This window comes from Centruroides vittatus, unplaced genomic scaffold, assembly GCF_030686945.1.
Source record: "Centruroides vittatus isolate TY-2023 unplaced genomic scaffold, ASM3068694v2 contig_370, whole genome shotgun sequence".
In the NCBI taxonomy this organism is placed as follows: domain Eukaryota; kingdom Metazoa; phylum Arthropoda; class Arachnida; order Scorpiones; family Buthidae; genus Centruroides; species Centruroides vittatus.
In genome coordinates, this window is record NW_027122193.1 from 1,424,880 (window position 1) to 1,441,473 (window position 16,594).

At 29.6% G+C, this 16,594-nt stretch overlaps 1 protein-coding gene across 1 annotated transcript; it reads right to left on the reverse strand.

Moving 5' to 3' along the window:
* LOC136975349 (nose resistant to fluoxetine protein 6-like) lies at nt 1–14,439 on the reverse strand. The gene is made up of 15 exons (XM_067270406.1): nt 13,962–14,439; nt 7,232–7,458; nt 7,031–7,145; nt 6,860–6,953; nt 6,681–6,784; nt 6,420–6,584; nt 3,574–3,670; nt 1,793–1,882; nt 1,547–1,712; nt 1,395–1,474; nt 1,196–1,318; nt 992–1,112; nt 727–913; nt 516–658; nt 1–443 (listed from the first exon to the last, which is right to left on the reverse strand). Exons 1-15 carry the CDS (start codon nt 14,344–14,346, stop codon nt 165–167), a joined length of 2,376 nt encoding a protein of 791 aa, XP_067126507.1. The 5' UTR covers nt 14,347–14,439; the 3' UTR covers nt 1–164.
* Between the last annotated feature and the right edge of the window lie 2,155 nt (nt 14,440–16,594).

Consider the following 16,594-nt stretch of genomic DNA (forward strand, 5'->3'; position numbering starts at 1 on the left):
TAGAAAATATGTGAAATTATGTATTGTAAACAATTATTTATAACAATGTTGACAAACATGTGTAAATAAACTATAAATGTATGAAATTAAATTGGTTATATAACATACAACATTGGTGCTAAACTTAAAATGGTTTAAACGTGTGCTGATGATGTGTTACAGCTTTACAGATGACTGGAAAATCCTTTATTTTCGATTCCTCCATTACTCGTTATCCCATGTGTAATTCCATTCGAATTTTGAGATATGAATCTTGGTTTCATTTCAGTTTCGCTGTTTTTAGCTAAAGAATCTAATTTTCCATTAGCACTTACGTCAAAAGATTCATTTCTTTTCCTAGAAAGTATAACTTTTTCCAAATTCATGAAAGGTGATTCCAACATTAAAGAAACGGCAAGCGCAATTCCCAAAGATATCATAAAATGACCAAATATCAGGTATATCTGTAATGAAATTTACGTTCAGGTTTAAATAAATTGAAAATTTATTTATTTATAAGATGTAAATATACTTACACCAGTGTGATGCGATGGATACATTCTTTCGTGTTGGTAAGCCATGTATACCCATTGGACTAATGGATGAATTAAATATACTGTAAAGCTTAGCCTACTGAAAGGAATCCATGCTTTCCAGCTGAGTATGGTATTTATAAATCCTAAAATCATAAATATGTAATTATTTGTTGTTCGAATATTGTTTAAAAGTAATGTAATTCGGATTTACCTGCATGGCCTGTGATACAAGCATATATTAACCATGCAACGGAAAGTGACCACGCAGTTTTGGAAAATGCTGAATAAATCGTAGCAACTTCCACAGAGTAACCATATCCGCCATTCCATGGTGCAGTGGAATAAACTATTGACATGGCAATGGCAATAGAAGACAGCCATAGAGCAATTTGAATAATCTAAAATTAATTAGTTTCGCTTATTTAAAATATTAAATTTTCTTTAAAAAAAAATAATAGACTTTAAGATATTCTTACTGGTTTAATTTGTATCTTTGGTTTCCTCAAAAATATATATCCAAGAGCCATTCCGACCATGTAAGGCCCGATATGAATATAAGGTTTGAAGTATTGCATAGACAATGCGTAAGCCCTGTCACTGTATTAAAATATTTTTCTTAATTCAACAATAGAATTAATTATAATTCTTAACAATTATGAGAAATTATATTTAAAATTTACTCTGGATCTGGAGTTCCAGCTAGTGGCGTGGGTGGCAAATCGTTAAAGTAGTTAATGAGTCCAGCAGTAATGGTTGCAGCTGCAGTGATAAAAGATCCAGTAATAACAGCGACGACGGGCCATCTGTTTATTTGATAAATAAGAAAGAATTATAACATATTTATCGTTTTTTGTTTAACATATTTAACGGCATACTTACTTTATTAAAGGTATTAACACAGCTAGACCCAATAGATGAAGCTGGAAATCTACAGCCATGTACCAAGATGATTCAATACACTAAACGAAATTAATTTATAAATTTAAAAGTGATTTTCTTATTTAAAAATACGAAATTAAAACAATAATTACCATTTCATCAGAATTAATGAAGTTATTTAAGAAAATTAAATTGGTCCACCAATTTTTTCTACATTTGTCGAGAAAAAAATCCAAAGTTACATGCCAAATTGGTCCACTTCCCAATAACGGTAAAAAGAACATGGATGCCACACTCATAAAATATGCAGGACTTACTCTATATTAGTGAAAAATATTAATACATAGAATGAATTTAAAAATTTATAAAATTTTTTAAAAAATAAATTTATATTTTACCTCCATAAACGATGAAATATGTATAGTTTAATATCTAAATGTATCCCCTTCTCCTTTGCTTTCAGTATACCATAAACAGAAAGAAAACCGCTAAAAATATAGAAAAAATTGCAAAAATTAAACAGTAATTAAATTAATTTTCAATTATAGTCATTTAAAATTTTATTTTCGCTAAGAAATGACAAGGTTTTGTTATATATCTTGCTCGAAATTGAAAATAAAAGTGTTCATTTATATTAATAGAGACGCAAGTACAAACGTTAAACTTGTACGGCAAGCAGAAGTACACGTTTGACGTTTTAAGTCCAAGAAAAAGACCTAGCGGCGCACGTTCACAACATTACATGACTTGGTGCACGTAACGCATCGACTCACGGGAAATTTGTTGAAAAAATGGCGGATACATTGAACGTCGCGGGTTACCAGCGAAAGTAAATAAACAAATTAAACTGTTTAAAAGTATTTATAGGATGTTTAAAAACACTAAATAATTATTTTTAATTAGCGTCGTGTCTCCTACCGTACGATAGGACTACCTCATACTTTTGTCGAGGGAAGTAGTGGCTTATGTAAATTCGAAAGCAGCTCGGAAAATTAATTTTTAGAAAATTTACAAACTTATTACGCTGTTGATGGTAGAAGATGCCGTGGAAGAACAAACCTACCATAAGATAAGCTATTACAAAGATAAATATATGTAAATTCGGTTAATGTTACCTATGGTTCCAAGATGGCGGCTCGTCTCTGATTCCAGCAAATAGAAAAATAGAAACAGCGGGGACGCACGTTCTAACCTAACTTATTCTAATAATTTTGTTGGTAATAATTATGATAATTTATTAAAATAGGTTAGGTTAAGTTAGAACGTGCGTCCCCGCTGTTTCCCTTTTTCTATTTGCTGGAATCAGAGACGAGCCGCCATCTTGGAATCATAGGTAACATTAACCGTAAATTCTATAGGCACTTTGCATCGCTTTCTAAAAAATTGAATAATTAAATAATTTCTGGATTAAAATCTTTTATTTCTTTACAGTATTATTCGTAAATGCTTAAATAATCATTATTTTAATAAAATACGTCAATATTTTAACCCCAAACACAAAAAAAATGAAGAAGTTTAAACCGATCTTCTACTCGCCATGCTAGACGTAGCGAACGCCATTATCAACCTTCTAGAATTGCCAGATGGCGCCGTTCACGTTTTGCGCTAAATACGACGGCCGCAACCTCTCTATTATACAGTTGACATCTTTTTTTTTCTTTGAATATTATTTTAAAATTGTCTTTAGAATTCTACTTTATCAATAGAAAATCTGTTTAATGCTTCGTATCAATCAGTATTATTGACGCTAGGAATAGTTTATACTTGAATGCATGAAAGGATTTATAGATCTTAACACTTCCTGGAATAATTCTACATCAAACACGTTATTATAATGAAATAAAAAAAAAAACACTTAAAAAAATTTAGAAACACTAATATCTATTTCAGTATCGTAACTAGAATCAATATTAGAAGGATCCAAATTAAACGTGCAAGCCTACATTCACCCCCTGTACCACTGTGAATGTAGTCACTACGATATGGATGAAGAGTACACTTACTGTATAGTCTATTGTATATAGGCTACATGTACCAGTACATAACTGTATTTTACATTCAAATCTTTTACTGATTTTTTCTCATTTATTTATTTACAAAGGTGAGGGAACCCTGGAGTTACGCTACTGCTGTTTTTCGATAAATTTAAAGATTATTTTTCTTAAAATTAATATTTTACCTCAAGAAAAAGAAAGAATCGACGGCAGGAGCCGAATTTAGTACTACTTGGAATGGAATACTTTCAGAAAAAACTTCTCCAACCATGCTGGCGTGTTCTAAAGTATATTAAAAAAAAGTCATTTAAAACACTAATAATTGAATTTTCATGTTCAAATGTGATAATAATAATAATAATATAATTAAAATAAAATCTAATTTAATTTAAAATTATAACTTATAATCATGAATAAAAATTATTAAGATCTATTCACTTTTAATAAGCAAATTTTCGGTAGTGGTATGCATATTTTTACATATAACGCAATTCAAACATTAGCTACCTCATCCTCCAACTATCTTTTATGTAGCGCTTGAAAGATATAACAGTAACCGTCTTCTATGTAGCACTTATCTGTAACTCTTGTTTTCGTTATTCTACGCTGTCATCAGTCATTATCCATCCTCAACACAATCTAGCAGATTATTAAAGAGCATTATTACGATTCGTAACATTAATTCCGTTACGAATTGTAGTTATGCTCTAATTTAAGTCTAATGTCGCGCGATTTACCCATTAAAAGTGTATTAATTAGCAGCATCAATCAATGTTACGTTCTCGAATAATAGATACATCCATACATATAGAATTTTCTTCTACGTATTTCTACGTGTTTCTGCAGGCCTCTATTTTGCTTTATATGTCAGGACCATGGAGCAAAATTTTTGAAAAGCAGTTGGAATTTCTTCAGTGCAGTTAATTCTTACCGTATTTTTATTAGCTTATTTCAAAATATTTAAAGTTTATTGAGTTTACACCCTCCACGAGTATAATGGCACGTTGCTTAGTGCTCGGTTGTACCAATAACAAAGGAAATAAGAAGAAATTATACTGTAAATTGTACAGTACACAGGTAAGTGTACTGTACAATGTAGTCTAAATGTGTTTAGTTTATAATAATAAATCATTCAAGAGTAATAATATATTAAACTTTGGTATTTAGTAAATGAAATTTTAAAAAATCAATAAACAAAGCTTTGTAGATTTAAAGGTCAATAAGTAATTTATTTATTTTCAATAAAATGTAAAAAAGTTGAAATTGTGCTGTCTTATTTGTTATACATTGCTGAGTGAAGAAAGTTCCATACATACTCAGTACTTAAAACCTGCCAACAATAATGTTCTACAATTACGAGTTTTGTTTCTTATTACTTTTTCTTTTATCATAAATAATAACACAATGCAAATAAATTAGATACATTGAATATTAATTATCTTTTACCTCATATTAATTTATTTTGCAGTAAGTATAAGGTTAGTAACTTTAAGTTTAAAGTCCAATTCTGTAGGATTGGAATAATGGGATAGGGCCAAGCAAGGCTTGGGCTTCTGCCATGGGAGATTCTGTCCGCGAGGACTTCTACAGGAAACACGTTTAGGTGTTTTAAACACGTAAAGAAAAACCGAAAAACTCCACGCTAATCCACAACTAATTAATTACCAATGTTCAGTAGTTTTACCCACTGGTAGACTCAATTTTATGGGTCATTGCGCTTCAATGTTTGATTATAATATGGAATAAATAAAAGAATGATCCGGTCTCTTCACACGAAGTTTTCAGGCTATGATCGATATATAGTCAAATGTGCAAAATGAATTTAGCATTTGAAATAACTTTAAAAATGTGCTTAATTCTAATTTGAAAAAAACGCGGAAAAATTCCAATAATCGTGTTTAACGAAGTAAGCAGTAGTAAAAGTTTAGTAACGGAAATTTTTACAAATAAGAAACAGACAAATACATTATATTTATTGAGTCGTTAAAATTCAACGTTAAAACACCGTAAAATTTTTAATTTAAAACTATTTACGAGTTTATTAAAACAGAGCGAAATCGTTGTAAAATGATACAGGAGAACTAGGGATAATGGTGATTAGCATTTAAGGAAAATTCCATTACTCAAAAAATAAGGCATACAATAAAATGCGACTAGCAAGGTCAATTACATTATCTGATTAAGCTATCTCTCTCATATTTACGTAATAAACCACATCAGTAATGCATAATACGATTTATTTTTGTTGGAATTATTTGAAAAAATCTTAAAATTAATGTTTGCGAAGGATTAATAAAAGTGGATACTGAAATTTATATTTATTTTCAAACATTATAAAAGCCGAAAGTTTACTTATCTGCTCTTGTGAATCTACGCGAATCCATACAATGGAACCTAAAATGATATCAAAAATTGTAAGCCCCTAAAGAGTGGATAAATGCATCATCCTGTAAATCCTGGGTTCGGGAGCCGCCAATGGTCGAGTGAATAAAAAAGTGGATTGCTGGATGTGTGGAGTTTTCTGGGTTTTCTTCGCGTATCTAACACCTAAATACGGGCCAGTTTCCCATAGAAGACCCCTGGGATGAGAATTTCCCTTATCAGATCCCTCCTGCGTTGTGTTGCATGGTACTATCCAATCCAATCCAATCCTGGGTTCGAGTCCAGGTCAGCTCAAAAATTTTCATAGTTGGATTAACAGGAATAATTCAAGCTTCATTTCTCGTGTTGCGTTGCCTTATTCTATCAATCCAATACTACCAGTTGATTATACTGTATATAGATTACACGTATGTGTCTTCTCATAGGGAATCCTTTGATTTAGATCTCATATTTAAGTAGCCTGAAGAACATTTGTTACAAGTTATTCATTCAAATACGCGCATTTCTGTGTATTGGGGTAGAAAAATCTTATTTATTTTTCAAATAACACAATTTTTTAATGTTAATTTCATATACTAGCGTCTTCAAAAAGGTAAGACACTATATTTGTTTTAGTAAATATTTAAATAATTTTCTATAAAATACTCACTTAGCGTGCCATAATTGACGTACAAGTAAGAATGACAAACAACGACCCAACATACGGTGAAAAATCGAAAGCCATGAAGACATGGAAGAGCATCTGGTGCAATTTCCGTGCTCATCAATCTCGGAAAATTCTTCTTCAATGAGAAACAAAGAAACACTCTCATAGCTAATTAGTGAATATTAGAGAAAAAACAAAATTAAAATATTTATCATCATCATCATATTATTATTATTATTATTAATTAATTAAAATTTTCTTTACTTGTGCAAGTGTAAAATGATGATTTCTGCATTGCTTTCCTTGTCAAAATTACGTCTAGTAAAGTACTGATAAGTGTTATTAGTCCAAGGAATGATACAAAGGCTCTAAATTAAAATTTAAATTTAAATTTAGTTTATTATTTCGTAAATTTTATTATAAATTTATTAAAATAAACTAACATATAAGTCACTTGAAATGGGGAAATTTTCTTTGGTTCTTTAATTTCACAATGAGGAACATTCGAGTATCCAGCTATTTCGAAATGTTTTGGAACTAAAAATATACATATACATATTTATTTATTTATAGAAAATAAATTGAATATTTTAATATATTTTTAAATATCTTACGTTGTGAACATATGTTTAATATATCATTATTGGTGCATGTAGAAGGAAAACATACTCCAAATCTCATGCTAAGAAAGTAAAAATAATGAGCCAGTTTTGCATTTTCACCTTGAACCTATAGGAAAAAAAAAAACAGTAAATTTTATTTTTATAGAAGAAATTATATAAAAATATCTAAAAAGTAAAGAAAATATAACTTACAGTTCCTGATAAACTGAGATTTTTTAATTCGGGTACAATAGATTTATGAGTGTAAAATTTAGGTTTTGGTGGCACTAAAGGGCGAAAATCGTATAAACAATATTTTCCTCTAAATCTTAACTTTCCATTTTCTATTGCTTCTATATCTAAACATTCTTTGTAAGATCCAAAGGCTGCAATGCTTCCTGTTAACATTCCTCCTGGTGGTTTGCCCCAAGCATCTCCCACTATAAATGCATATTCAATCAAATATGTACACTCAAAATACGTATAAAATGTACATTTTTTTTTATTCTAAAAGAAACATTTTTATATAATTTAAATATAATTAAAAACTTTTACATTAAAATACAACAGTTCAGGATAGAGATAACGTATTTACTGAAGCATAAATTACTGTTAAAAAGTAATTTTATAATACTTGAACGGATTACTGACCCTTAAATTGGATAATAAAATAACTGTAAATTCGTTTAACAGTAATAAATTAATAATAAAATTGCTTTAATTTTTTTCTAAAGTTAAACTTTTAATGATGCTATAAATTTTATTATTAATTTACTTTTAGTTTCTAACTTGTTGTGACTTAATAGAATTATCAAGTACGGTGTTTAAAGATGGTTTCTAGATAATAATAATAACAATTTATTGTGATAGAACATTCCGTGAGATAAACTGAATATATTTTTTTAAATGGCATTCAAGTTTATTCTCCGTCACGCAAAATTTTCTCGTTTGAAAAAACACTTAAGATTTACGCTCTGTTCATTAACAGGAATAGATGATAATGATAGACGATTATGACGTGTTTTTCCTATTCTAAATTATAAATTAACGTATAATAAAATTATAATATGAAAGAAAAACATTCTATTCATCATCATGAATAGGCGATGATGATGATGATGATGAAGATTAGATTATTGAAGAATAGATACGTTAAAATAGAAGAAAATTACCATCGTCATCCTTATTAAGAATAGATGATGACGATGATTTTGATTATCCCATTGTATTTCGTATAAGTAATTGAAATTATATCATACATAAATTCCATAAAAACATTTTAAAATATATTTTTATAATATATTTTCTTTTCGGTCGTAAGAAAAATGGGTTAATGTAACCCTTGGTGCCAAGATGGCCGCTCGTCTCTGATTCCAGCAAGGAAACAGTGGGATGCACGTTCTAACCTAACCTATTCTAATAAATTACCATAATTATTAGCAACCAAATTATTAGAATAGGTTAGGTTAGGTTAGGTTAGAACCTGCATTCCCACTGTTTCCTTGCTGGAATCAGAGACGAGCCGCCATCTTGGCACCAAGGATTACATTAACCGAAAAATGATGTTAAATAATTTTAGTTAGTTTTCCACTCGCTAAAAATAAAATAAATATATAATGAAAGTTTTATAAAAATTGATTATTATATAATAATACATTTATCCTTTTAAATTTCGAATTTTTATTCAGGAAAAGTGTATCTATCGAGAATAATTTCGGAGAAAATTATTTATCAATTGATAGGAAGATAAAAATAACTGTTAACAATGTCAAGGATGTTAACACAATAACTTTTGTGATGCGAATTAATAATATATCAATATTTCTTTTGTTTCTTAAATTACACACCTAATTATAATTATTATTATTATTTTAAAGTAATTATTAAAGGATATACACAAGCAACATATTCAAGTCTTTCATTTATGAGATTTTTGAAACCTTCATTAAGTAAATTGATAGATTATATTAAAGCATGCTAGGAATATTAAAATATATAACTTATAGCACATTAAGCACGCACATATGCGTGTTTAGTGTGCTTTAATATATACATATATAAAGCATACCAGTGGGTATATCAAGTCTTAAGTGCTAAAAATGGAAAGGCATTTGAATAACCTTTTAAAGAGGATAATTTAAAAAAATCCCAAAGTATTGTGCACATCTGGAATAAATCCAAAAAAAAAATTCATTCCCCGGGAGAATGTCAAAATGAAAAGAAAATATATTGACATATTTATCACACCGTGACAGACATTTTTATAATTTTACACTTATGTGATTATTAGATGCAATTAAAATATAGAAATCTGGTATTTATTAAGTATCACTTGTCAAAATATTCTATTTACGAGTTTGTTGACCGGTCATACGATAGCGAGTAAGAGACTTATTTGCCATCACGTTGAACGCTGACCCATATCTATAAAAAGAATTAATTCTTCCATTAAGAAGAAAACAGACATTTTCCTGTAAAAGTATCGTTTACCAGATACGTTAAAATTATACAATGACGTTGACATAGAAAAAAAAAATGTGTCATCCTCGTGAAAAGAAAAATTCATTAATCGTAATTCAAGATAACGTATCTTGCTTTGTATTTAAAATATTTTAAAAACAACTACAGAGTATTAACATATTTTTAATAATAGAGAACTTACAATGGGGCAGTTACACCTCTAACTTTCCTCCATAACAGTAATTAATATTGTTAGTTTGGCCATTTTTGCTTCTATTTACCCAGTATATTTCTTATTCTTATACGTGTGTCTAATGTACTTTTACATGTTTACAGACACGTGTCTGTTAACACACAGAATGAATGCTAAGAGCACAGTAGCTAAGCTCATATTCTTTTATATCTCGCAGAAATCAAAACACGTATTTTTAAATTAGATTTATGAGATATTTAATTTCCATTTTCTTAACTTTCTACGTCGCCCTCTTTGCTTATTCATCCATAAGCAAACTTCAAACTTGGGTTAGTATGAAGATAAGGTTTTTAAATTCTAATCTTTTTGATACATCTGATGTTAACTTAAACGTTTCACTTCCTACATATATACACACTCTAAAGCTATTTAAAAATTTTAAATACTACGTAATTGCTATTCTTCGGTTACTTAATAAAAAGAAATTGCCCTAAAATTTTATCTTTGAAAAGAATATTTAAAAAAAGTAGAAAAGGCATTGATCTCATTCTCTCCGTTCTGGTGAATACAATTTAATTTTTTAATCATTAAAAAATATATATTTTGTCAAAATTTTCCTTGCATACATAATTGTTACAGCTTGTATAAATTTATTTAAATAGTTGCATGACAGATTTTTGTCTAAAAATAAATATACAGTAAACAATACTTAAATAAGTGAATTTCTTATGCTTACAATTATAAAAATTCAATTTAATACTGAGTTTCATACATTTTCATGACACAGATTCGAATTTAAAGTGAAGTTTTTAAACTTTTTCGTAAAAAAATATATGTAATTTGTCACTATATTATAAATATAAGTGCTAAATTCATAAATCAAAATTTATTTATAAGAATTATAATACAGTTACAATCAACTTCTGAAGGATTTATTCTGGGAGTTCTACATTCCAGGAATAAAAATGTTCCAGAAATTTTTCAACTCTCATCATTTCCTGTTCTTTAATCTCTTTATTATATAAATATATAGCCTATTGCCTAAAAGTCTGGCTATCATCTTGAGTAAAAACGGGAATAATAGCCTCAATTCGATAATGTTTCAAATTTTTACCAAATTCCTGAAGTTTCCCGGCGAATACGAAAGAATTTGGCAACTCTACTTATAATCAAACACAGAGAACAAACGGAAATGTTTATTCTTTGTCTTCGATTGCATTGCTTTCCAATGCACAGGTTAAATCTAACTACAATAGAACACAGGATCGGAATTACACGTAAGCTGAACAATGTACAGTACAGTTTAAGATTTCAAGCTGCTAGAACACAGTTTAGGCATCACTCTTTTAAATTTATTTGATGAAGGAAGAAGGGCATCTTAATGGGACCATGTTAGGCACTTTTAAGCACTCCCAGTCTAATTTATTTAGAAACACAATACGGATACAGATATAGAATAGATACAGTAATAAGCAGTGCCTTAAGAAGGCAAGGCCCCAACTATATCCGGATATATCTATATGTTAACATGGCCCTACATATTATAGGTTATGGATTAGAACTACGTGTGTAAATCCGTACTTGACCGAATATAAAATTATAACAAATTATCTTCAAATGATTTTAAAATATTGAAAATCCGAAAATGTAAATTTAAATTTATAACAACATAATTATATAAATTCTATAATAAAATTAAAAACTGCAAAATTGATAAATTAGCAATTAATATTTATCATAATTAACATTTATAACATCTTAGAACCTTTATATTCTTTAAAAATATAAAATATAGGCCCTATACTACACCTATCAGCAGTACAGTATATGATTAACAGTAAATACAAGTGATTCAAAAGCTCGCGTATTAATTTGAAGAGCTGGTAAAGATGGGCCAAATGAACATTTGTCGTGTCAGTGTCGGGAGCGCTGCGTCACACGCAACAAACACATCACCCTACCACCCACGAATACAGCTGTTGTCTATCCACCCTGTGTGCAGTTATGGGTCTCGAAGTGGACACCGTTGATCCGTATACAGAACACTGATTGTCGATATGTCTCAAAGACCCGAAATAATAGTGTGTCAGCTACACCGAAAATATTGTTCTCATATGCCCAACATAACAGATGAGTGTGCCGGTATGAAGGAGCACCCTAACGGTAACCAACCCACATTCAGCGCTTCACACCGGAGTAACGAAACGCTCCGACCCTGTTTTCTGACAAAAAATGCTCGTTTCACCCACCTCTCCACCTTCAAATTAATGCGCGGATTTTTACTAACTACTAATATACAGTACATAGGGTTTACTAATTACTTTTTTACGTATAGACTATATACATGTACTGAAGGTATATGCAAGCAGTGGCGTAGCGAACGTAACTGGCGCCGGGGCACACTTTATTGGCGCCCCCCTCACCCTCCAGAAACACATAGTCTTGGAGACCATTTGGGCGCCCCTCTGCGAATGGCGCCCGGTGCATGATAGCTTCTGCACCCCCTCGCTACGCCACTGATACAAGGTATGTATTATACAGTATACATAAAAATGGGCTTTTACTACTGTATATAATATAGTAAAAAAAAGCGATTCTTTCATTTAAACTTTGTTGTATATTGATATATATAATACAGAGTTTACCCACTGCTGCACTATACAATAGAGTGTATTTGGTTTAATCTATAACAAACAGGATCCACTTACTGCTGATGTACAATTAACAAGGTTCACTTATTTCCAAGGTAGAGCTGGGAATTTTTCCCGGATCCGAAGAAAACTTGGGAGTAGTAGTAGTAGTATCTAACCGATAAACTTAAGTTATTTTTACTAAGAAAAATACAATCTTTAAGACTGCTAAAGAACATTCTACGTATTTCAAAAGAGGCTTTCTCTACTCCTAAACCTCCCATACCAAACTTTCGAAGGCCCTATTTACTAGTGCTGTACAATAAACAAGATTTACTTGTATTATATTTTAATCACGCATTCACTTTCACTATAGAAAGGGGCATGTTTTTATTATAATATATATATAGGAAAGATTAAAAGGAAATTTGTTTTACACTGTGGATGATCTTTTCTTTAAATTTAGTGTAATCGTCAGTTCACTGACTGACACAAATATCATACAGCAGCTGTCAACTTGTTAAAATTTAATATAAAATAAACTATAGCAGGATAATAACGTGTAATTAATCGCTTTGATCCCCACGAATTACTACTATCGTTTTCTTGTCCTCCCCCCTCATAATGGTTAACGGTTTTGTGTATTATCTTGTCAGGAAATTGATCCTGAAAACCTTGATTTAGGAAGAAGACATCTTGAATACGAGACAGATGAGATTATCATTTCATTACATTATATTGGATGTGATAATTGAGCATAATCTTATCTATTTATATTCATATAAAGTGAACTGTAAAATGATAAGAATTACGTTCTCGGTCAGCTACCTTCAATCAAGAAACAAGAAATTTTTCCTATTTCCTGACTAAAAAGTATTTAACCAATGCGAAAGGAAGATATAAATGTTTTTATATATAAATTTCTTTCTTTTTTTTTTTTGTAGTTTTATGAATGATAGAAAATAACTTTGATTATTATTAATTATTATTAACTTTTCGGTAAATTTACGGAATAATTCTAACTTAAAAATCACTGTTTAATGTTATTCTGAGTACAATAAAAGTCGACTGAACTTCATTACATTTTAAATTTAATTTGAAATAAAAGTGAAAATAATATGCAAATTTCATTAAAGGAAGTTTAAAAATATACCTGTATTATTTTTTCATACAGGTAAAATTTCTGTTATATATAAACAACGGTTTCCTTAAAGGATTTACTGTTGAATTTGGCTGCTTGTAATATTCTTACGTTATTATTTTATTAATTACTAAGGAATATATCACGTATTGTTTGTTTTTGAAGAAGTATTTAACTGAAATCAGTAATGCTTTTACTGTATATTTTGTGTAATGAAGTATCAAACAGGTAAAATTTACTTTGAACAGCTTATTGACACATTAGCTATTAGATTGCTATTTATTGCTACTGTATAAAAAATATGTTTACTAACTACTAATACACAGTAAGCGGGCTTTATGTACAGGCTTACTATACAATAAGCAGGGTTTACTTACTACTGCTGTACAATAAATAGTATTTACTTAGTGCTACTGTATAACAAACGGTTTTACTAACTACTACAGTATATAAATAAGATTTTACCTACTGTTTTTATTTTATTTTACCACTACTGTATTAATATTGAAGTCGACTTACTTCTATATGCCCAAGGTTTGTTTTGACGCAAGGCAAATACAAGTTTCAAAATGCTGGCCTGACACGGTGTGGAGATATTGACCTCTGCACTCCCACGTATCAACATTGGTAGCATCTTTCGTACCAATTCTTCGATATTTTCTTGCGCCTTCCTTTCCGTATTTAACCAGGCTTTAAGTACGTCAACGGTGGTCGATTCTTCGGGATTTTCGGTAGTGTTATCGTCTTCATTTTTTGTATAATTAGCTTCGGGCACTTCGTCTATGGCTAGAGATATAGAAAATATGGTGAAAAGCGTAAGAATTCTCATGCTCTGTACATTTGTTCTATGAGGAACGATGGAGAAGTGGAGCATGGAGTTGGTGTCCGGTTCCTTTTGTAACATTCCGCTATCACGTGACCCGGTTTCTTATTTTTCGATGAAAGTTTTAAAGGTACATTTTTCCTTTCTGTAAACAGGTTAGCAACTTTTAATTTTTTTCCCGTTATAAAATTAGTAATGATTAATAAAAAAAAAGTGTTTTAATATTATTTATATGACGTAAACAGAAATTAATTTTTATATTAATATAATTAATTGCAGTTTTTATATATATTTAACATTACATTAACCTTTTTTTTATTTTCTAAATATAAAAATTATAAATTTAAATGATATTTTACTCAATTTTATTGAAATTTTGAGGATTTTTATACGAAAAATTTATTCTCTTTCGTTAAAAAAAAAAAAGTTTAAAATGAAATTTAACACGTAAAATCTCGAATCTGTTCGAAAAATTCAAAGTTTATACCTCTAAATAATAAATATGACATAAATTAAAATTTACTTCCCATTCTTTAAATCATAAATAACATTTTTAGAAAATATTATTCATAAATTAGATATATTTTATAAAATATTTACGAATATAAACATTGATTAATTCACTGTCAAGGCAAAAGTAGAATGAATGCTGCTGCTAATTCTAGTTATTCAGTTACTAAAGGTACCCCACGAACTACTTAATGACTCGTATCACACTCCATCTTATTGACCTCGTTCTTCCATAATTTATATGTATTACCATCGACGAGGAAGCAATGGATATAAATTACTTAAGTACAAAGGATTCGGAGCCCATATAAAAACGATAAAATATCACAAGGCGCCCCACGATGAGGGGCAAACGTGCCTCTTGATTTTTTTTATGAAACAGTAGTATTTTTGTCATAATAAATTTATTTTAATAGCGGTTACGTTGAACTAATTATAATCTGCGTGAGATAAGATGACTTTTTAAAGTCATATGCAAGCGCCATACATTAGAAGACTCCATGTTTTATGTAGTAATAGGAATTTTCGCTTGTTTTTAAGTGTTGTATGTCTATATGAAAGTGTAAAATATTGTACTGAACGGAAAAGTATGTTTATACCATGCAAACCAACAAGGATACGGGTCAGCATATATTGTTTATAAAATACAGTTGTTGAGCCGCTTTTATTCAAGAAAACAATAATCTATTCTGCCAGTTAAATAAATTATTCATTTATATATATATACATAGGAAGAAATAAGAAATTGAAAAATGTCTTAAAGCTTACCTTCAGTCAACTTTTATGTAGTCAATTGTATATATACATATAAAAGAGAAATGTAGTAAAAATTACATCTCAATTCCAGGGTGATTGACGTAATTTCTGAGAGCTCTACACTTGTATAGTTGACCAGGATTCGAACTCGATGGCATCTGCAAGACTTTAGAGTAAAATATGTTATCAGTGATGATTCTAGTAGTAAATTAAATTATATATAAAAGGATGTAGATTCTTCGGGAATGATTTACTTCCATATTGATTTCTATCAAATAACAGAGATTAATGCGGAGGTAAATTCTTACAAACAAATGTAGAAAAATAATCATTTTTTTCTTAATTATCATCATGACTTTTAATTCTTTACAACATTAATTCATTTATATTACCTTTGTTCATTAACTAGAATAGAATCTTTTTTAGTTTAAACAGTTAAAAAAAATCAAGAAACGAATAAGAATTTCTATTCGAAATTAAAAACATGTTGCATTTTGCCTAAATTCTTATGAATTGAAGAGGTATATTTGGAATGCGTCTTATAAATTTCTTTTTTAATTGTATCATATAAATTTTTATTCGTTAAAAATTAAAAGAAAACCTCTCTTATTGGTCGTTTTTCGGGATTCTACTCCCACATTATACGACACTACAATGCATTTACACACAGAGGATTAAATTCTACGTTTGGTTATGTCGATCGAATTTGAAGTAGAAGATAGTGGGGCCACCCCCTAAAACATTATTAAAATGCATTGGAGTTAGGCATGTTCGCCTTTTACCTTAACTGGAAGTGGCTATACGTAACTCGTGAAAATATATAATTTTCGCCCATATAACACTACCTAAAGACGACGTCATCGTTAAACCCTGTCTTCCATTGTTATGTATTGAAGCTAGGTCGTTTCTCGTGAGATCACAGGAATAAAGACACTGTTGTGCAGTATATGGAAAGTTTTTATAAAATATTCTAAAAAATAATTCATTTAATATTTTGAAGGTATTTCTCTCTAAATTGTATAATTGAAATGTAATATTTTAATTAATTTCATATAAAATAAAC